This window comes from Terrapene carolina, unplaced genomic scaffold, assembly GCF_002925995.2.
Source record: "Terrapene carolina triunguis isolate 2854851 unplaced genomic scaffold, T_m_triunguis-2.0 Scaffold17, whole genome shotgun sequence".
Taxonomy (NCBI): domain Eukaryota; kingdom Metazoa; phylum Chordata; order Testudines; family Emydidae; genus Terrapene; species Terrapene triunguis.
Window position 1 is genome coordinate 14,615,231 of NW_020664368.1, and position 22,772 is coordinate 14,638,002.

At 43.8% G+C, this 22,772-nt stretch overlaps 1 protein-coding gene across 6 annotated transcripts in view; it reads right to left on the bottom strand.

The window, feature by feature from the left end:
* The window catches only part of LOC113406374 (protocadherin-9), an 883,162-nt gene that overhangs the window by 570,897 nt on the left and 289,493 nt on the right, over positions 1-22,772 (bottom strand). For 2 of the 6 annotated variants that reach the window (XM_026651042.1, XM_026650964.1), the window contains exon 3: positions 897-906. The exons of the other annotated variants lie outside the window; for them this stretch is intronic. In XM_026651042.1, coding sequence (XP_026506827.1) covers positions 897-906 — 10 coding nt within the window. The remainder of the gene's footprint in view (positions 1-896; positions 907-22,772) is intronic. 6 annotated transcript variants of the gene reach the window in all.

A 22,772-nucleotide genomic window follows, 5' to 3' on the forward strand; every position in this document is an offset into this window, starting at 1 on the left:
TACCACACGGCCCCGACTGGTGCGCCGCCTGCCGGGAGGCTCTGCACCGCTCCGGTCGTCTGGGAGGGAAGGACGCGGACTGCCCTGCCGGGCTTGCTGCAGGGCGCTCCCGTCCTCCACGCCGCTGCCCCCTACAGGGTGGCCGGAGCAGCACAACAAACAAACGAACAAACAAACAAACAAAAACCGGCCGTGCCGCCCTAGGATTGGGCGGAATGCCTCCTCGAACAATCTGCCGCCCCAAGCACCAGCTTGCTCGGCTGGTGCCTGGACCTGGCCCTGGTGGCACATTATAGACTAACAAATCTATTGGAGCATAAGCTTTCGTGGGTGAAAGTGACAAAGTGGGTATTCACCCACAAAAGCTTATGCTCCAATACATTTGTTAGTCTATAAGTTGCCACAGGACTCTTTGTTGCTTTTTACAGATCCAGACTAACACGGCTACCCCTCTGATAATTGAATAAGGAAGCGATTTCAGGTGATAGCTCTTGTGATTTGAACACAAACTAAAGATGGATACCACAAAGCTGCTTTGTACAAGCCCTACCTGGACGTTAATGGGAAATATTAAACAGCCCTTTACATAGTGGTATGTATAAAAAAGAATCAGCTTTGCATAGGCAGATTCCATTGCCAAAAGTAAATGTCTGTACATAGCTGTAAGCACAAAATTAGTCCTATTGATTTCAGTCAATACAGACAGGTGTATATACCCCTTTATAAGTGCAAAATGAATACACTAAAAATGTTATGAGCACAATTAAAAAGAAATTTGTTGAACCTGACACCAAGAGATTAATGGAGCTGGATAACAGATTACAAAAACTTGTCCACTAAGTATTTTGTTATGCCAATAAGATCATATCACTAGATTGGATCTTAAGTATTCTAACTCAGATTTGTCTCTGTATTTAATATATTTTCAAAGGTATTTTCCTTCACTTTCAAATATATAATTATTTTGCATACTGGTTATTTAAATATATGTTTATATACATAATGATATCACTTGACTCGCAGACAGACAACTTTGGTTCCTTGTGTTATTAAGAAAGTCATGCTCCTTTGGAACAATGCAGCTAACAATATCCAGAACAAAGTGTGTAAGAGATGAGATAAAGCATTCTTGATCAAGGGGTGCTTATTTGTGGAACAAACTACTAGAAGAGATTAGCCTTAGCTAAAGGCAAATGAATTTTACAGTCTCTCCCATTTGTTAAAGCCTTCCTACCAAATCCTAGCTGTTAGAACAAAAACCAAACAGACAAATGAAGACGCTCCTAGACTTGCGAAGGCTGTAGAACAGAATCCTCTACAAATTCACAGTTTGCAGAACAAATTTAGTTTCCAGTCCTTACATGTTACAGTATTGGATACAATAGGAAAAGGACATTAGCAGACACATTAGATAAAGATTACTGACCATGGTAAATTTATGGGCAGAGTTCTGTGAAATATTCACAGCAAAACTAAACTATTTGAAAAACATGTTAAATTTTGGATATTGGTAGAAACCAATTTCATCCCAGGGCTTCTGAAAAGTTCATTAAGATTTAAAAAAAAAAATCCCATTTAAGGAGTCCAAACCATTGACTGGGCCAATTTAGATCATTGTGGCTAAATCATGTAAGATATACATATGGTTTCATTGTGAAGTCAAGTGAAAATCAGTAGTTTCAACTTTCAATAAGGATTTTTGTATTATTTATTTATTTACTTATTTATACTCAGAGAATTCTATGGAATGCAAATTAATGTAGATTCACCAAATAAAATGTTTGTAGAAGTCCTTGCAAAGGGAAACACAGCTTGGTCTTTTCTTTTCCTTTTTAATTTACTACCGCTGTAATACATTCTAATGTCTGTTTCTTTCCCACAGCCATATCATTTGAACCCACTACGGAACTCAGAAGCCCAGTCTCCTACTCATCACTTTCTCTCTAAAATATTTGATTAACTTTTTGTATTTTGTATGCTCCATATAAAATTCCTGGCCTCTAGTTCTAGTCCATCCAGAGATCTCATGTGGATGTTACAACAAACACTAGCCACTCTCAATTCAGATCTTGTCACTGTCTCATATGAGCTGCATTCTCACTCCTTGTATGGTCTTCGTAGCCCTATGCTGTGCTCTTGCTCCAGTATAATTATAGTTTCCTTCAGGTAAGGTAACCAAAACTAGAATGTACGTCCAAACTGAGTCCTGGTGTAAGTGAATGCAAACATTTTAAAGTTAAGGGACTTGACCCAATCACATTCTTTTTGAATTTGGCCCTACAATTAACATATGTTTAGTCAGTACATTATAATGTGAGAGCAGAATCTACAGTCTTATAGTATCCACAGACTATTAATATGTGTCCCTTAATACAATACTTGACCCTATTAAACTTATTTACTACTACTGCACATTTGAGTGATATTTTAATTTTTGGCTCTATCATTATGCATATAGGGTGACCAGATGAGAGGAAGAAAATATCGGGACACGGGGAGGGGGGGGAGTAAACCGGTGGAGGGGGATAAAATGGAGTACCGCGAAATATCGGGACAAATTGCGTCCCAACCAACCAAACATCTAGATATCGGGACGGTCCCAAATTTATCGGGATGTCTGGTCACCCTATGCATACATCCTTCTACTCTACCACTTGAACTCATTCCCATGAAACTATACTTGCCTTGGACCTTATTTCTGTCCATGTTCATCATTTTAAACCTAAACATATTAGGGGATCAATCTAGGGTTGCCAGGTGTCTGGTTTTTGACTAGAACGCCCCGTCGACTCCAGTCAGTACAGCCGACCAGGCCATTAAAAGTCCAGTTGGTGGCACAGCGGGGACCCGGGGCTAAGGCAGACTCCCTGCCTGCCCTGGCTCCGTGTGTCTCCCGGAAGTGGCCGCCAGGTCCTTGTGGCCCCTAGGTACATGGGCGGCCAGGGAGGCTCCATGCACTGCGTCTGCCCCTAGTGCTGGCTCCGGGGCTCCCATTGGCCAGGAACTGAGACCAATGGGAGCTGCGGCGGCAGCACCTGTGGGCAAGGGCAGAGTGCAGAGCCTCCCTGGATGCCATGTGCCATGGGGCTGCAGGGACCTGGCGGCCACACCGCTGGGACCCTGCACACCCCTCAATATCCCAACATCCTGCCCCCAGCCCCCTCCTGCACCCCAAGCTCCTCATCCCTGGTCCCTCACCAGAGCCCACACCCCTAGCTGGAGCCCATACCTCCTCCCACACTCTGAACCCCTTGGCCCCAGCCCTCTCCTGCACCCCAAACCCCTCATCTCCAGCCCCACCCCAGAGCCCACACCCCCAGACAGAGCCCTCACCCCCTCCCACACCCCAACCCCCTGCCCCAGCCCAGTGAAAGTGAGTGAGGGTGGGGGAGAGCAAGTGATGGTGGGAGGGGAGATTGAGTGAGCAGGGGCGGGGCCTCAGAGAAGGGGCAGGGCAGGGGGCAGGACAGGGGTGTTCGTTTTTTTGCGATTCAGAAATTGGCAACCCTAGATCAATCCTCAGGACTAGCCAACTGCACATGAGTAGGAATATGAGGGGAAAGTGACAAAATGGCATTCCACCTTTATGCTCCTCTGATCTGTTGGGATGGGTCAGCTCCTGGGACAAATTAGAGACCAAATTAGAGGGCTGTTCTAACTTATGCTGGATCCCTGGCACACCCCCAATTCTTTATAACAGGAGACAGGTGCTCAGGGATATAATGTGATGTAGGGTTGATGACATGCAGAGCACAAAGGGATCCCTTCAGGAGACAGTGGCTGACCCTAAATCTCATACTCCTCAAAGTTCAATCTTATAAAATCTCTCCTGCAAAACAGCTACCTTTCTCTGTCAGCTACTCCCCCTAATTCAATATTACCTGCAAATGTAATGCTTTCACATTCATTTTTTATAATGATTTCAACAAAGCTCTAAGGGGAACTGGACCCAGAATAGATTCCCTGGAGACAATGCTCCTTACCGACATTCATGAAGAATGAAAGCCTCCATTGTCCAGCTATGCTGGAAAAAGGAGAGGAGACACCGGAGGTAGTTTAATTAAGCCACAACTTTATTCCTACATGTCTGGGAGTACCCAGCAGATAAAAGTGTACAGTGCGGGTAATTTCATAATAATTTATATATATCTGGTAGGGGGTTGCTGTCAGCCTTCCCCTTCCTTTAACCATCCTTGTCCCCAGCCAACCCACTGCGGGAATCCCACCACTCCCCCTTTTCAAATGAGGGGGGCTATAAAGGAAGTGGGGTTGGCTCCCTGCTGTACCACTCATAAGAGCCCTGAATCTCTCCCACCTCCTGGTTTCTGCTCCTTTAAAGAATACTTCCTTTAAATCCTTTCCCAATCCATTTTTATCTGATCACTGATCACCTCCCTATGGAGTACCCGGACTGGACATCCACCCCATGGTTACATAATGACTAGAGACATCATAGCATAACTCCTGTTTCATGTTCACACCAACTAAGCCCCCAACCCACTGTGGAGAAGGCAAAAAAAAAATCACCTCGCCTTGGCCAATCTGGCGGTGAAGGAGAAATTCCTTCCCATTCCTCCAAGAAAGGAGCAACTAGCATAATGCCCACAGCAGAACATGACAAAATCTGGTATTTAACTACTCCTACAGGCGGGATGGTGGGTGTTACTCTTTCTGGCCCTGGTAAAAGAGGGCTTTTCCTGCACCATCATGGACCTAAATAGTGCACCGCCCCACTTCCAGTGATCTGGGGGAAGATAGATCGGACCTATCTCAAGCTGCGTCAGCAAGTCACTTTCTGGCTATCTAGCCCTTGAAGAGTCCACAAGCCAGACCACGACCTCCACAGCTTAATATGTGGTAGGTCAAGTCCAACCCTTTTCTACCTTCTAAGCAATTACTCAGACATTTCATACAACAGGACTAGGCTCTGCATGCCTTTACATGGGAGTGGATGGAATGTCCTAAGGACCAGAAGAATCACAGTCCTATGCTCAGAGGAATGCAGTTGTTGTCCTCTCCCTATTCTCCTCCAGGTGTCCAGAGATGAGGCATAGCCATTGTGTGCGACAGTGGGGATAAAGTTGTGACCTCTTTGGGGAGAAACACTGGGTGGACGGCCACTGCATGATCAGGAACTCCATCAAGCATTCTCCCCTTGAGGTTGTGTGGCTCTAAAACGCCCCTCTTAGGGCATGGCTACACTTGCAAGTTAGAGTGCATTAAAGCAGCCCCGGGCGTCCTAACTCATGACCCGTCCACACTGGCAAGGCACTTAGAGCACCTGGACTCTGCAGCTGGAGCGCTCCTGGTAATCCACCTCCATGAGAAGATTAATGCTTGGTGCGCCTCAGCTGAAACACCCCGGCATCAGTGTGAATGAGGTGTTGCATTACTGTGCTCTGATCAGCCTCCAGAAACGTCCCATAATCCCCTTAAGTCAAGTGGTCACTCTTCTCATTGTTTTGGAATCACTGCAGGAATGCGGATATGCCCTTTCAAAGCTCCGTTCTGACAGCCAGCATGCTTATCTGCCCAGAGACAAAGCAAGCCATTACTGTGGAATGCTGTGTGTGTGAGAGAGAGGCGGGGGGAGGGAGGTCTGAATTTACAAGACAGCATGCTGACATGCTCTCAGCCCCCCCAAAACCCACTCTCTCTACCCCCAAGTACACGCAACACACTCCCTGTCACACTCCACCCCCACACACACATTTGAAAAGCACATTGCAGCCACTTGCATGCTGGGATAGCTATCACAATGCACTGCTCTCTGTGGCCATTGCAAGAGCTGCTAATGTGGCCACGCCAGTGCACTTGCAGCTGTCAGTGTGAACAGACTGAAGCGCTTTCCCTACAGCGCTCTACGAAGGCTGGTTTAACTCAAAGCGCTCTACATCTGCAAGTGTAGCCATGCCCTTAGGCTGTGCCTAAATGTGGCAATCAAGTCCTCACTTTTATAGAGTTCATACAATAACCCTTCAGGAGAAACTTTGTCAAGAGGTTTCTGCCAATCCAGCTATGTTAAATCCACTGGCCTCCACCCCTGTAGATCAGCAGCTATTTAATTAAATCTCCTTCTCTATTCCTTGACCCAGACAGTCCCCAAAATAAAGGATTATTCTCCTGCTGTGTTCACAAAGCTCATCCCCCTTCTGATGCTGGCAGACAAGGTGCCAGCTCATACAAAAGCCTCAGGCCTCACTAAATGCTTACAAATGCATAGCCAGGCCAATTTACTTGTGTATTCGTTTAGATCAAAGTGATTGTTAAATGTATAAGATTGTATCTGGTGTTTAAACATCATGAAAACTAATCAGATATTACTTGCATTGTTTTCAGTTACCCGTATCCCATTATAATGTAGTAGCAAACATTTACATTGTATATTCCCCTGTAACTAAATAACCCATCAAATGAGAAATGCAATTGTGTAATGCAAATGAAAAACTTTAACAGAAAAGTGCTAATTTTCAAGCAAGTGGTTATTGTATGTGATTATCGGAGTCAAAGACTCAAAATGCATTCCTCACTCTCCCTCATCAAAGGAAAAGCCCACGTGGATCGTGACCCTGTCAACTTGTTTTCTGTGAGAAGAAGGTATAATTGTGGATTCATAGAAAGATTCTTCATCTCTGGACTGTTTGAACTCTTACAGGGAAGTGTCCCAGATGCAAAGCACAGATCCCCAGAGACAATCTGGGTACCCTGAAAAGACTTTTGGGAAACTGGCAATTTATTACATCATTTCGATCATTTGATTGTGACTCACCTATACATACATTTTACTGGCTTTAACCTTTCAATAATGCTCATTTCCTTTTCTTAGCTAATAAACCTTTTAGATAATTTACTATAGAACTGGCTACCAGCGTTGCCTTTGGTGTAAATCTAGAGTACCAATTGATCTGGGGTAAGTGACTGGTCTCTTAGGACCATAAGCAACCTAAATGTGATGTGATTTTGGTGTAAGTGACCTTTTATCACAAACTCCAATTTGTTTGGGTGGCAAGATAGACTGGAGTGTCTGTGACTCCATGGTAAGACTGGTATAGTGATCCAGGAGTACACATTTGTTACTGGCTTGGTGAAATCTAATTATAGAACACACCACCAGTTTGGGGTATCTGCCCAGTTTTCTAACAGTCTGCCCTGAGATACACACTCATGATCATGAGCCACTCCAGACGGTATGACACCCTTCTTAACATGGAGTGCATTACAAGCAAATAGGAAGAGGTGCAGTAAAAAAAAAAAATGTAAGTCCTTTAGGACCTAAGAACAGCCATATTCAGTCAGCCCAGTGGTTTACCAAGCCCAGTATCCTGTCTTCTGACAGTGGCCCATGCCTCAGAGGGAATGAACAGAACAGGGCAATTATTGAGCAATCCATCCTCTGTCATCCAGTTCCAGCTTCTTGCAGTCAGAGGCTTAGGGACACCCAGAGCACAGGATAAGCAGATCCTCAAGAAATTTCATGCACCCAAAATCACTGTGGTTTCTGGCTTGATCAAGTTTGTTGGTAGATAAACACTGCCACTGCCTCATGCTTGAAAAGTTTTGAATGTAATTGTCTGTCAATGATATGATTTATAACGCAATCTGCTGCTACTTCTTCTGCTGCAGATAACTCTAATTTGCCTCTACTGTATTAGAAATGATGAACTTGACAATCACTTTCAATTTTCCTATTTGACTTTAATTCCGGTTCGTGTGGCCAGTAACAGTAAATTTCCATTGTTCTCCCCCCAAAATAATAAAGGGACAGGAGCTTGCTATGTAGCAGTTGGCTATTGCTAAAAGACTCATTTATTGCACAATGAAGCTTTGGTCTAGTAAAATGTTTGGAAGAAAGTGGAGTGAGGAGTGATAAAGTTTTATGTTAGATTTTTGACTTGATCAAATACAGTAACACCTAGAGACCAGCTGAGATCAGGGACCCATTATGCTGTAAGAGACAGACAGACGAAGGGTATGGGAGGTTACAATATACAATCAGAGGGGGGAGAGCAGAGATTGGCTTTTGGTTTTGCTTCTATTTATTTTTATATTTGGGGTTGGTTAGGAAGATTAGGTACGCAGAAACAGAAAGGAAGAGGAAACACTGAAAGGAGCATACTGTACATAACATGAGTTTAGTAATACCATTCCAGGAAAAGCAAGTCACCATTTGAGATGTCTTTTCAATTTACAGTTCCAATACCTTGGTATGAATGGAAAAAAATATTCTGGTATTCTTGAGAGTAAATCCATAGAACTGGCTCAGCCTTAAAATGACAAATTATAGTCTATGAAAATCATTTATGACCTTGGGTAACTTGACTTCAGCTCTCTGTGCTTCATTCTCTCTATCTGTAAAATGGGAATAACAATATCTCCCTGTAAAGAGCACTTTGGGATCTATGGATGAAAATTATGATGTAAAAAAGAACATTTTTTCTTTACCATATTTGCTCCTTGTTTGTAGAGTCACATCTGTTTACTGTATTGATAAAGAAAGTTTTGACAATTGTTAGCAACAAGAGCCAATACAATAATCAGATGGAAGACTGAGCTAGCTTCTATTCTGCCTCATCCATCATCAACAGAATTGTCATATAAGTTTCAATACCAGAGTCTTTTATTGTGTGGATAGGGTGTGTGAGTCAGTTTTCAAATCACAGCTTCAGTTGCACAGCTGGCAGTTAGAAAAAATCATCTTTTGACTCATAAGCTGAGCAAATTTGATAGGGAAGCTGTTGAGAGAGAATAAATATGGAACCTCACACTGTCATCTTCACGCAGTCACTTTTCTGACTATAACTGCTTTTTAAGAATGATGTGATTTAAAATGTCATGCTTTGGGCGTACAAGCAATAATCCCATTATCACTCATCCACAATGAACTGTAACACTTTAGATATTAATTTAGTCTCTGTGTAATATAGTGGAGCTATCTGAAGGCAGACTAGCTAGAAGCCCAATCCTAAATACACCTAAGATTTGGGGAGTATTTCCCTTACATTTTCTCTGAACTTGATCAAACATCCATGCTGATTATCTTTCATATTTGGATATATTCAACATCAAAATTAGCACAATCCACTGAGTATACACTGCAGACAAAATAGAAATGAATTTTAGCTATTTTAATGACCTCTATCTATGGAGCCTGCAACAAAGGCTACGTCTACACTACAAGCGAAGAGTGTAATTCTTGCTCATGTACACCGACTTGCACTAGTTCAGAGACACTAGCACTAGTATATATAATACCATAGCCACAGTAACATGGCAAGCAGCAGCAGAGGCCCATCACAGCTGTGCAAAGTACAAACCCACCTGAAACCAGTGGGTAGATATGCAGTACAATTTAGCCAGGTCTGCTGTTACCTGTGCTACTGCGGCTACGCTGCTATTTATGCTCATTCTAGTTCAATGAGAACTAGAGCAAGCAGGTATACATGAGCAGGAGGTTCACACCTGTGGGTCAGAGTGTAGATGTAGCTGACTTGAGAGGAATTAATATTAAATTTGCTTGCTTGCAAGTTAACCATCATAAAGGCAAGGCACGAGAAAATGTCTGGTTGATAGTTTAACTGTTGCATGAATTTATGGGGGGGAATAACTAGATTTTCATCATTTAGTTTAAGCCATCTACACACTTACAAAATAGGACACATATTTCAGTTGCACACCACAAACACATATTGTAGGCCAAAAAGGCTTGCCAATGATAGAAAAACAAATCATCATGCATGCTTGATCAATTTAGAAAAAAAAAATTAAGCGACAGTGGTAAGCTTCCAATCTCTTCAGCAACGTCAACTTGGTTGTGTCATGAATATATTGTTACACTTTAGAAAATAATTTGGATAGTTTTACTTTTAATAGCCAGACACTTATAAAAGAAGAGACTTCAATGGGTGACCCACCTGCAATACCCTATTTGAATCTCAGATCTGTAGAACAGCAAGGATTGAGGGCAGGGGACATTAAATTACATGAAGTGAGATAGGAAGATAACTTAATGAGATTTAATTTCCAAGAGGTAGCTTTCCTTTCATCTTAAATAAATCAAATGGAATTTTAACTCTAATCTTTAAATAGCTTTTAATAGACTGTCACCTACTTTTGCTTTTTGCTTATATTGATTGATATATATGGACATAGACTTAAAGGAGTGATCTGTCACTGTGTCCTATGAGAGACAGTATGGATTTCAGTTCCCTACACTGTCAAAGCGTGTGCTCTGAGCATTCACATATGAGGTTTCCTTGGTTTGGAAACTCAGTGGTCAACTTCTATTAAGGTCAGATCCAACATCCACTGAAATCAATTGCAAGACTTCAGTAGACTTCAATGAGTGCTTAGTGACTGACCAGAAGTGAGTGAGACCTTTAAATGAAGCCCTGGAGCTCCAAACACCTGGGTCTATACTTTGCCTTTCTTTTTTCCCATTGAAGCCAAGAGCTCCTTGGGTGTAAAGGAGTGTACTTGTAGTCCAAGTAGCTTGCTTTTGCACATACCATTCCCAATCTTCAACTACCGTTCAAATCCTCCTAAAGCAGCAATGAAAGCATACAGCAATTTTACTGAGGACTGCAGCATAAAAATTCAATGTTATACCACTGCAAAAACTGGGCGTGATGATGCATATTTCCTTGGTATGCATTTGACATCCTAAATATGCTTTTAGAGGACACCTTATTCACATCAGGTGGTTTGGAGGATCATAAAGTAAATGGAGGAAAAAGAACTTACTAAACCATATATTGGATACTGCTGACATTTTCACTTGGTATCTCATTTCCTCCTCCTCAATATCATGTTTGTAAGGGTAGGTTGTTTGGGGGTATTTTTCTCTACCTAATCTGCCAATGCCTATTCAAAATAATCCTTGTTCTACAATGGTTCCCACTGGAAGAAGTAAGCTGGCAGTGATACAAACATCCCAAAAATACCTACAGCGGAGACATCTCTTTTCAGACACATTGTCAGAGCAGAAAGCTGAGAACTACAAAAACTATTTTTCCACATGCAGTTGCCAGTATGGCACCTGAAGTTAACAACAAAAGACATGAAATCCCCTGTGCATTTAAGTGATAATATTTAAATAGCAGGCTGAAAATTTGTTGAAAAATGAAATGCCGCATATGTAAGCTGAGCACAAGGTTTCATTTTAAAGTTAGCCACTGGGGTTTGCATGCTGTAACAATTTTAGCCATACATGCAAACTTGCAGCCTTATATACTGCAAAAAAGCAGGTAGATTTTTAAGAGGTTTATATATCCTTGTCTGGATGCTTGGAGATTTAAGTATTTGACTTCCTCTATAATGCTAATGAGACTTGTGCACATAAATTCCCATGCAGAGGAAACTTGTTCTTTATAAGAGAAGCCCCCTCAGGGCTTTGTATCTCTGCTCATTACTGCTCTGTCAAAAAAAAATTAAAAAAAAAAATGTTCCTGTGTGCAGCCACTGCTGACTGCGGCAAGTGCTAGCATACACCTGAGTCCTGTATTGTGTATACTGTTAAAAAAAAAAAAAAAAACAAGTTAGCATCGGAGGCTCATATGAATGCGTAAATGATCCGATGGCAAAGGCAAAACTTTTTACAGGTTACTATGCAGCACCGTTAATGCAGCAGCAATGTCTAGTAGAACAGTTCAGCTTTCCTAAAGAGCTGCTTTCACACATCACTGAGTGAAATAAAATCTTAACTGTCTAACACTGTTCAGATACAAACAGGCATCTTCCTACTAGATGAAAACTGAGTTTCAACTGCCATCCTGGAAGTGAAGGACTCTAGAGAGTAGCATTCCTAGGGCCCATTCTGCACTCATATGACCTGTTAGTCACAGGCATCTTTAATGGTTCTCTTAACCTGTTCCCTCAGATGGTTTAGACTCCTGATTCAAATTATTTCAATAAATGTTTTGCTGTTGCCTTTTTCAGTCCCTTCCTAGTGGCACTGACATATATGAGGGTTAGCAGAGACCACAAAGTCTCACAAGAGTGGGTTGGCACAGCTTAGTCTTTGGTGTCTTTTATGCAGGGAGGTGATGGCTTGGAGTTGTTGTGGTAGAAGAGCCTTACCAAAAGCAAAGTGTGGCTTTTCCCTGAGCAATCAACTTTTCCAGTGGAAGATTTAACGTATGCCATTTATCCCATGGAAGCAGGCCTTCTCATATAATACACACACACATATATGTATACACACACACACACATTAGAGAGAGAGAGCGAGAGAGAGAACAAACCCTTGTAACCTCAAGGATTTTTCTGCATGGTGTCCTATTGCTAAAAGTTCTAATTTCTGATCTCCTGGAAACCTATCATTTTCTTCTTTAGAGGTCAAATTTTCTTGGGAAATTTGTACCTTTTATCTCTGGCATCAATGGTGTTTTTCTCAAAAAAGATTATGCATCATTAATGGAAGGATCACAATAACATATATTTAAAGAAACAAGATTATCAGAATCCAATGGGGACGAAACCCCCCAATTTTTTAAACTCTACAGGAAACATTAAAATGACATTGTCAACAGTATATATTAACACCACAGAGCTGATTTACTTTCATAATCCCAATAGTACAGCAAAAGTTGGCACTCGTTCTGAATAAACCCTTTCAAGATTTAGCACTGCAACCACAATAAAATAGATTGATTGAGCCTAATTTCCTAATGGGGTGCATGAATCCCCAAGTGGATTCACAGAGTGGATTAAAAAAAAGTTGTAATCTAAATGTCCAATGCAAGGGCTATACTGCTGTCTATACAAAATCTGATTTCAGAATATTTCAGCCAGATCATATAATAGTGATGAATGCAAAATAAAGACCTAGATAGATAAGAGTATATAGAGACAGATTAGATATACAGACATATAGACAAGATAAGTTGTGCCTCTCAGTTTGGATAGGTAATGAAGTGAGTTTCTTTCCCTGAGTGGTGTGGTGTTGGTTTTTTATTTGTTTTCTTTTTTGTTATGTGAAATGCTCAGGCCTTTCAAGAATTTAGCATTCAGCAAATACCAAAAGGATACTGGTAACGGCTTGGCAGGGAAAGAAAAAGAGGTGGGGAGGAGGAACTGAAATAGAGAGATTTTCGAGATAAATGAAAGTAATAGAAATATGATTCTAAACAGCAGTATCTGTTCGGTGCATCATTTTCTGCCTGGATAGTGTAAACCTCAGGTCATACAGCCAAATACCAAATGTAGCAAGTGAAGCCCCATTTTCTTCCTTGATAAGGTATCCCCTCCTGCCACGTCAAGACGAGCAAATTACTCCACCTGTCTAACTGATCCCCAGCATTCAGCCTGACACTGACAATGGCAGTGCACCTGTTAGTATGACAGACAAATGATTGGCAGGATGGCATTTGCCACTTTCTATAATAAGCTGGTTATTATACAACGATGTTTGACAATCTAGAGACCTAGCAAATATGAAAGTGCAACTAGATGTGTGTTTGAAAAAGCAAAACAGGATAAGGGTGAGACATGCCCCTGAATGAGTTCAGTGCAAAGGGCTTCTTTCATTTTGATTATTTTCAAAAGTTTGTGCTTCTTTTTCTCCTTAGGGCTGAATTACTTCATTTACTTGTAACTGCCAACAATCAGCATGAAAGCCAATTCCTGTGCTTCCTTACTTTCTGAAAATAAACTATGTGTAAGATTACAAGACACTGTCTTGCTGTAGTGACTCGGATAGACTACCTCTGTGAATGGCAGGGAGTGCAAGCCAGAGACACTATGGGTATGTTTACACTACAGTTAAAAGCCAGTGGCTGGCCCGTGCCAGCTGGCTCAGGTTAAGGAACTGTTTAACTATGGTAGAGACCTTCAGGCTCATGCTACAGGCTGAGCTCTGTGGCTCTGCCACCTTACAGGGTCCTAAAGCCTGGGCTCCAGGCAAAGCCTGAAGATCTACACAGCAGTTAAACAGCACAAGCCAGTCACGAGTGTCTAATTGCAGAGCAGATATACCCTATGGCTACAGCCTTTGAAAGAATGTACAATTTCCCTCATAATAGACCATCTCCTTTGGCTGCTGCAGGAGGCAGAGCCATCACACTCCCAACTCTCCACTCAGTTCCACCTCCTGCTTCCTTTGATAGGTTAGCACTGCCATGGGCACTAGCCTCATTCAATCCTTGCACTCAGAGCATAGTGACTGGATTAATAGCTCCTGACCTGGGGCTTCTTATGTCATAGCTTCCAATTTGTGGACCAGCATAGGGGTAGGCACAAATCTAGCACCAAGCCCTACATGCAGAATTAAGCAACAAGCTATGTACACAGAAACAAAGGAACTCCCATAGTGGATCAGTAACGTGAACCATGTAGTCCAATATCCTGTCTCCCAGTGGCAAGTGCCAGATGTTTCCAAGCACAGTGCAAAAAAAAAAATGTTAGGCAGATGTGAGGTAACCCGTTCCCTATAATCCTTAGGAGTCAGAGATTGGTTTAAATCCTGAAACACGACCTTTTATCTCCCTTCCCATACTGTCTAGGATGGTCTCAAACACCTTCCAGGGATGGTCTAGATTTACAGTAGAGCCTCAGAGTTATGATCACCAGAGTTACGAACTGACCAGTCAACCACACACCTCATTTGGAACGAGAAGTATACAATTAGGCAGAAGCAGAAACACACACACACAAAACCCCCGAATATAGTACAGTACTGTGTTAAATATAAACTACTGAAAAAAGTATAAAAAATAAAGCAGCATTTTTCTTCTGCGTAGTGAAGTTTCAAAGATGTATTAAGTCAATGTTTAGTTGTAAACTTTTGAAAGAACAACCATAACATTTTGTTCAGAGTTACGAACATTTCAGAGTTACAAACAATTCCCTAGGAGTTCATAACTCTGAGGTTCTACTGTATTTGGTCCTGCTTCAGCACAGGGAACAGGACTTGATGACCTCTTGGGCAACCTTTCAAGCCTGCATTTCTATGATTCTATGATTATTAACAAATTATTATAACATTGGATATTCTTGCTATCCATATAAACATCCAAATTCTTCAAAGGTGCAAGGTTATTGTTAATTATGGAATGTTGTAAAAGCATGACAATGCCAAATTGTTATTTGTGTTACATGATAGCTACTCACCCTGGAGAAAGTTACTGGGATTTTAAGATAGGTGACTTTTTCAGAAATATTTATATATAAGACTGAAAATGATGACCCTGAACCTGAAAACATATAGATTATATTTGCACTAGTCATATAAAAATTTCCTTTCTGTAGCAATGATAAAGTAAATTGATATAAAATGAACTAAAGGCTATATTCAGAAAATGATAAATGATGTCAAATTTCCACAATGCTCTCTTGAAATTGTTTGTCCTTGTTCCAGTCTTGATCCCTGGGTCAGGATTCTTCATTACCCCATTAACTTCTTTCTGTTCTGAGGAATATCCTTTTACTATGGCTCTTTGTTTTCTATCATCTAAAGAGTTTTTAATCTACAACAAGTGTTAGTCTCTTAACCTGTGGTTATTTATTTCCCTTAATAGTCTTCTGTCCAAAGCTTTGTGAAAAGCCAAGTAAATTGTATCCATTTGGTCACTGCTAGCTGCTATTTTATTAAACTTTTCAAAGAACTCTAATAGGTTAGCGAGGCATGATTTTCCCTTATAGAAGCTAAGCTAGTTTGACGTTTGACGTTGTCAAGCTATACTCATCCAAGGAACGTTGTTTATTATTATTAAAATTATTATGTTTATGCCATAATTTTTACTGGAGTGTTGGTAAATTCCTATTTTAAGGACTCTTTTCCTCCCATGGCATTATGAGATATGGCAGAAGACAAAGGAGACTATGGAGCGATAGAGTTACTTGAGAAACTCAAGTGGGAATGCTACTATCAGAACCACTATTTGACTTTGGATTCTGTGGGATATGAAGGTGTGAACTCGTAAACCACTGGAAGTTTACTAGGGGTCATGGTGGATTCTCCCTCACTGACAGTTTTTAAACCAATACAGGATTTTTTTTTCTAAGCGATGTGCTCTAGGAATTATTTTGGGGAAGTTCTATGGACTGTTATAAAAGAGGTCAGACAAGATGATCACAATGGTCCCTTATGGCCTTGGCATTTATAAATATATGAACCTATGAAATTGTAGGTATACATTCTTTGGATTTTCTGCTTTTGTTCACATACCAATAGGGTTCCTGAAACTATCCTTCCTGTGCTGCTGTGCCAATACATTATGACGGAGATTTCAAGTTGTCTCTGCTGTCTCACTGCAATAATGCAACTCGTTCAAGCACCTTTAGTGGCATTATGTAAGAATGCTTGTTTTAATCACTCTTGGCGCTTTTTTTCTGTAAATAGATTATAGTGTCATGCTATTCTATTATACTATAATTAATATATTAACATTTATTGTATTCTCTGCTATGACCATAATGATCCAAGCTAAAGCCTGACTATAATCTACCATCCAAAGGGTATTACTGAGTATGATAAACTTGGATCATTAGCTCTAAAAAGTGTAATTTGCTTTTGCAAGAAGCAGTGATTGGAAATCCAGGATGTAGAAACTGAGTGCTAAAAAGAATTAACACTACTTGCTGTGTGGCTTTGGGACAGGATATGACTGGTGGCTTTGGGACACATACATTTCACAGTTTACTCATGGTGAGAAGTGTTTCTAACCCTGTGAACTTTTACTGCTGGGCTGAAGAGACAGGGTAAAGATTTCTTCCGAAAGCACCAGAAAAGGCATGAGCCTTGATCTCTCTCTCTCTCTCTTAAACCAGTGAAAATCAGGAATAACTCCATTGAAGTCAATTATGCTGCACCAGTATAAGAACAGTGCAAGTGAGAGGAGAGTTAGGTCCATGGTTTGTTTACCCTTTCCTCACATATAAGGCTTGATCCCATGGTCATTGAAATTAATGGTAAAGCTCCCATTCAATTTAATGATGCAGGACCAGGGCCATATGTTGCATTTTGCCTCCGACTGTAACAACCAGAAGTAACATTTGTAAAATGTCAACACTGGGGGTCAGGGAACAGTAGTGGGGTGGAGATACCAAGCCAACAGTTTCTACTACAAGTGAGCCCAAACCAAAATCCTACATTCAAACTTCCCCCTACATTGGTGAAGTTTGCTCTGTAGTTAGACTCTTTAGCTGGATCCTCCTCTACAGTGAACTGCACCAAAATCCCAAATCTAAATACACCTGAACCTTGCATAAATTTGGATCTGATGTCAAACTTGCAATAGTCCTTGACGGTTGTGGTTTTGTTCTGGTGACGGGATCCAGCTCTGCATAAAAATAGGAGCCAGCTGTGAACTGCAGACATGGATTTGAAGATTTTTCTAGCGTCAGCGTGGAAAGATAGATGTGGACATACACATGCACATACACGATTATCACCCACTAGTATTTCATGCATTCCGTCACCGTAGTACCTGTGCACCCTTCATTTGACAGCATTTTGAAGCATGTTAATTACCTATCGTGGGAACATAAATCTCCTCTTCTCCTTTCCCTCCTCAGAATCCCTCTTAAAGGAATGCAAATTCAGGTGGTGGCTGTAAAATTTAGTTAGGAGGCTCGTACAAGGAGGCGAATCTTGCATAATACCCTAAAAGTGGACTCAGGTTTGTTCACATAATTAATTCCACAGGTTCAAGCTCTCCATTAAGAATTCCCTGACCCGCCCCTCCACCCCCAGTCAAAATTAGGTACTGTCACCAAAGTTTCCCAGCTGCTGTCTCAGGGTGCACAAAGAGAAGCAATCTCTAAGGCCTGGTCTACACTAGGCTTTTATGTCGAATTTGGCGCCGTTACATCGAATTAACCCTGCACCCGTCCACACCACGAAGCTATTTAGTTCGACATAGAGCTCTCTTAAATTCGACTTCTGTACTCCTCCCCAACGAGAGGAGTAGCGCTAAATTCGAAATGGCCATATCGAATTAGGCTAGGTGTGGATGGAAATCGACGCTAATAGCTCCGGGAGCTATCCCACAGTGCACCACTCTGTTGACGCTCTGGACAGCGGTCAGAGCTCGGATGCTCTGACTAGCCACACAGGAAAAGCCCCGGGAAAATTTGAATTCCTTTTCCTGTCTGGGCAGTTTGAATCTCATTTCCTGTTTGGACATCGTGGCGAGCTCAGCAGCACTGGCAACGATGCAGAGCTCTCCAGCAGAGATGGCCGTGCAATCTAATAGAAAGAGGGCCCCAGCATGGACTGATCTGGAAGTCTTGGATCTCATTGCTGTGTGGGGCGATGAGTCCGTGCTTTCAGAGCTGCGCTCCAAAAGAAGGAATGCAAAGATCTACGAGAAGATCTCTAAAGCCATGGCAGAGAGAGGATACAGCCGGGATGCAACGCAGTGCTGCGTGAAAATCAAGGAGCTGAGACAAGGCTACCAAAAAACCAAAGAGGCAAACGGACGCTCCGGATCCCAGCCCCACACATCCCGTTTCTACCAGGCACTGCATTCCATCCTAGGTGCGGCCGCCACCACTACCCCACCCGTGACCGTGGACTCTGAGGATGGGATATTGTCCGCGGCCGGTTCCTCGTCGGACATGTTAGCGGACGGGGAAGATGAGGAAGGAGATGAGGAGGACGAGGCAGTCAACAGCGCTTGCAACGCTGATTTCCCCGACAGCCAAGAGCTCTTCATCACCCTTACCGAGATCCCCTACCAACCGTCCCCATCCGTTACCCCGGACACAGAATCAGGGGAAGGATCAAGCAGTAAGTGCTTTAAACATCTAAACTTTTATTTTTAACAGAACTGGAATATTTAAAATATTAACAATGGGTTTTTCTTGAAGTGATTTAAACATCTAAACTTTTATTTTTAACAGAACTGGAATATTTATAATATTAACAATGGGTTTTTCATGATTTCTTTGCCTTAGGCGATAAAATTTTTAGTCCCAACTATTTTAAAAAAATCTAACAATGCCCGGTTTTTCATGATTCTGCTGCCCAAGACGCTCCACTCTTTAGTCCCTGCCAGTGCAGCTACACCAAAATCCGGTCTATATGTCCGGGGATAGAGACGAAATCCTCATGGGAGATCTCAACATAGGTCTCCTGGAGGTAATGTTCAAGCCTGGTCATCAGGTTCCTGGGGAGAGCGATTTTATTGGGTCCTCCATGGTACGAGACGTTTCCTCGCCAGGAGACAATCAAATACTCAGGGATCATTGCACGGCAAAGCATGGCGGCATATGGCCCTGGTTTTTGCATGCTTTCCCTAAGCATGCGTTCCTTCTCGCTGTCCGAGATCCTCACCAGGGTGATGTCGCTCATGATGCCCTGCTTTGAATTAGGGAGGGGAATGTTAGTATTGGGACTGCTTTACAGCCACGCGGTGGAGGCGGGAGAGGGGCAGCATACAGGGATCTTTCCCTGGGACAGCCGCGAGGAGGTGGGACAGGGGCAGAGTTCATGCTTGCCGGATTGCTGGCAGCAGAGACTGGCTTTGCTTTCAATGTGAAAGGGGGCCAGTGCTACTATTAAAGTTTTAAGCAGCCACAAGTCTACGGCTTACCATGTTTGCCTGCTACACAAGTTGAGGTGTCCTGCTCCGCTTCTCAGATCGCCACTGCAAGACCCCAGGCACTGAAGGCGAGGTCCGAAAATTCGACCTTGTCCTGAGTGCGCATGTGAGAGGTGCAGTGCATGGTCTTGTTCACAGAGAAAGACTATGTTCTTTGTTCACAACTTCATTTATCTGTCTCAGGAATTCACTCCCTTTTTCCCATTCCCACAGATACATCTGCGACTGTCTCCCAACCCAGCCTGGCATCACACTCCCAGAGGCTAGCGCAGATTAGGCGGAGGAAGAAGAAGACGCGTGAGGACATGTTCTCAGAACTAATGTCCTGCTCCCGAGCCCAGGCAGCCCAGCAGACACAGTGGAGGGAGAACTTGTCCGAAATGCACCGAGCAATCATGGAACGGAAGGAGAGGTGGCGTCAGGAAGACCAGCAGGTGACTCAAACGCTGCTTGGACTAATGAGGGAGCAAACGGACACGCTCCGGCGCCTTGTGGATGTTCTGCAAGACCAGAGGCAGGAGGACAGAGCCCCGCTGCGGTCTATCTCTAACCGCCCTCCCCCGCCACCAAGTCCCACACCCCCCTCACCCAAAGTCCAAAGAAGGAGGGGCGGGGCAAGGGCCGTTAAAACTTTCAGTCAACCACTGCAGACTGCTCTAGCACTCTTGGGCTCTCATTCCCCAAAATTTGAAAAGTCCTTTCCTACCCACCTCACACAAGCCCCCGTCCAAGTTTCACCCCCCCCCCCGTTTCATGTGTGGTTCATAATAAAATATTCGTTTCTGTTAATTACTGTTTCCATGATTTTCTTTTGGAGGAGAGTCTGTCTGAAGGGGGGGAAGGGGCTTGGTAATTGGACAGGACAGTCACCTTTAGCAGGGTACAGAGGCGGGGGCAGGTCCAGCATCAGGACACATACACAGTGCAGTCACTAGTTGCCCTGGTCAGTCTGGGAGGTGGTTTTCATGTTCTGTGGGGTGGGGGGGTGGGGTAGCTCTGTGACTTTGTGGCGGGGGAGGGCAGTTACAGATCTTATGCAGCGGTCCTTATCCTGGATCACAGAGCCACGCAGCAGGGGATCTGTAACCCTCCTCCCCCTGCCAGAAAGTCACATATCCGACACATACACGCAGTCCCACCCAGGAGTGCTGGCAGGCTCCGTTGAAACAACCAGTCCACCACTGCGGAGCCTGTCATTCCGGGAGTTTAGAAGCATCATTTGCATCAGAACACTAAACCCGCCCCCCGCCACAGTCTGCGTCCCCGGTTTAAAACATTCCTGCGAAAACAGAAATAAAGACAACGGTGTTCATTAACAAAACAGAACAGATTTTATTTTTTGGGAAGGGGGTGAAGGGGGTATGTAGCTGGAGAGGATAGTCAACATAAACTGGGTAAAGAAACGGGGGCAGGTTCAGCTTCTCTTTAAACAAAGTTAATAGTCACAGGTTACCCTGCTCACTGAGGAACCTAGCTTTCAAAGCCTCCCGGATGCACAGCGCGTCCCGCTGGGCTCTTCTAATCGCCCGGCTGTCTGGCTGGGCGTAATCAGAAGCCAGGCTATTTGCCTCAACCTCCCACCCCACCATAAAGGTCTCCCCCTTGCTCTCACAGAGATTGTGGAGCACACAGCAAGCTGATATAACAATGGGGATATTGGTTTCGCTGAGATCACAGCGAGTCAGTAAGCTTCTCCATCTCCCCTTGAGACGGCCAAAAGCACACTCCACCACCATTCTGCACTTGCTCAGCCGGTAGTTGAAGAGTTCTTTTTCAGTGTCCAGGGCGCCAGTATAGGGCTTCATGAGCCAGGGCATTAGCGGGTAGGCTGGGTCCCCGAGGATCACTGTAGGCATCTCCACATCCCCAAGAGTTATTTTGTGGTCCGGGAAGTAAATACCTTCCTGCAGCCGTCTAAACAGACCAGAGTTCCTGAACACGTGAGCGTCATGAACCTTGCCCGGCCATCCGACGTTGATGTTGGTAAAACGTCCCCTATGGTCCACCAGTGCTTGCAGCACCATTGAAAAGTAGCCCTTTCGGTTGATGTACTGGCTGGCCTGGTGGTCCGGTCCGAGGATAGGGATGTGAGTCCCATCTATAGCCCCACCGCAGTTTGGGAATCCCATCGCGGCGAAGCCATCTATGATGACCTCCACGTTTCCCAGGGTCACTACCTTTGAAAGCAGTAGCTCAACGATTGCGTTGGCTACTTGCATCACAACAACCCCCACGGTAGATTTGCCAACACCAAAGTGGTTCGCGACTGACCGGTAGCTGTCCGGCGTTGCAAGCTTCCAGAGGGCTATGGCCACTCGCTTCTGGACAGTCAGGGCTGCTCGCATCCGGGTGTCATTGCGCTTCAGGGCAGGGGACAGCAACTCACAAAGTTCAAGGAAAGTCCCCTTCCGCATGCAAAAGTTTTGCAGCCACTGGGATTCATCCCAGACCTGCAGCACTATGCGGTCCCACCAGTCCGTGCTTGTTTCCCGGGCCCAGAATCGCCGTTCCACAACATCCACATGACCCATTGCCACCGTGATGTCCTGGGCGCTGGGTCTTGTGGTTTCTGACAGCTCTGTGCTACTCTCCGACTTCAGGCCCTCACGGCGGTGCCGTAGCCTCCTCTCCTGATTTCTCTGCATCTGCCTCAGGGAAAGGTGTATGATAAGCTGCGAGGCGTTGAGAACGGCCACAACTGCAGCGATGGTCGCAGCGGGATCCATGCTCGCAGTGCTGTGGGGTCCGCGCTGTCACTGATCAGAAAAGTGCGCGAACTGATTTCCCGCCGGCGACTTCAGGGAGGGAGGGAGGGCAGTAGTGACGGACGGATGACGACAGTTACCCAAAAGCACCCTCGACACATCTTTTTACCCAGAAGGCATTGGCGGCTCGACCCAGAATTCCAATGGGCAACGGGGACTGTGGGAACTGTGGGATAGCTGCCCACAGTGCACCGCTTCCAATGTCGACGCTTGCCCCGTTAGTGTGGACTCACACAGTCGAATTACTGTCCTTAGTGTGGACACACACGTTCGACTTTGTAATATCGATTCCACATATTCGATTTAAGTTAAATCGAGCTACCCTCGTAGTGTAGACATACCCTAAGATAGCCAAAACCTAATACATTTAGGTTACTGAAAGTAAGTACCTGGTACTTAATGTGGACCCAGTCATGAACTAGCAGCTTATATTGAATAGAGATCACCACCTGGTGACCTGATTAGG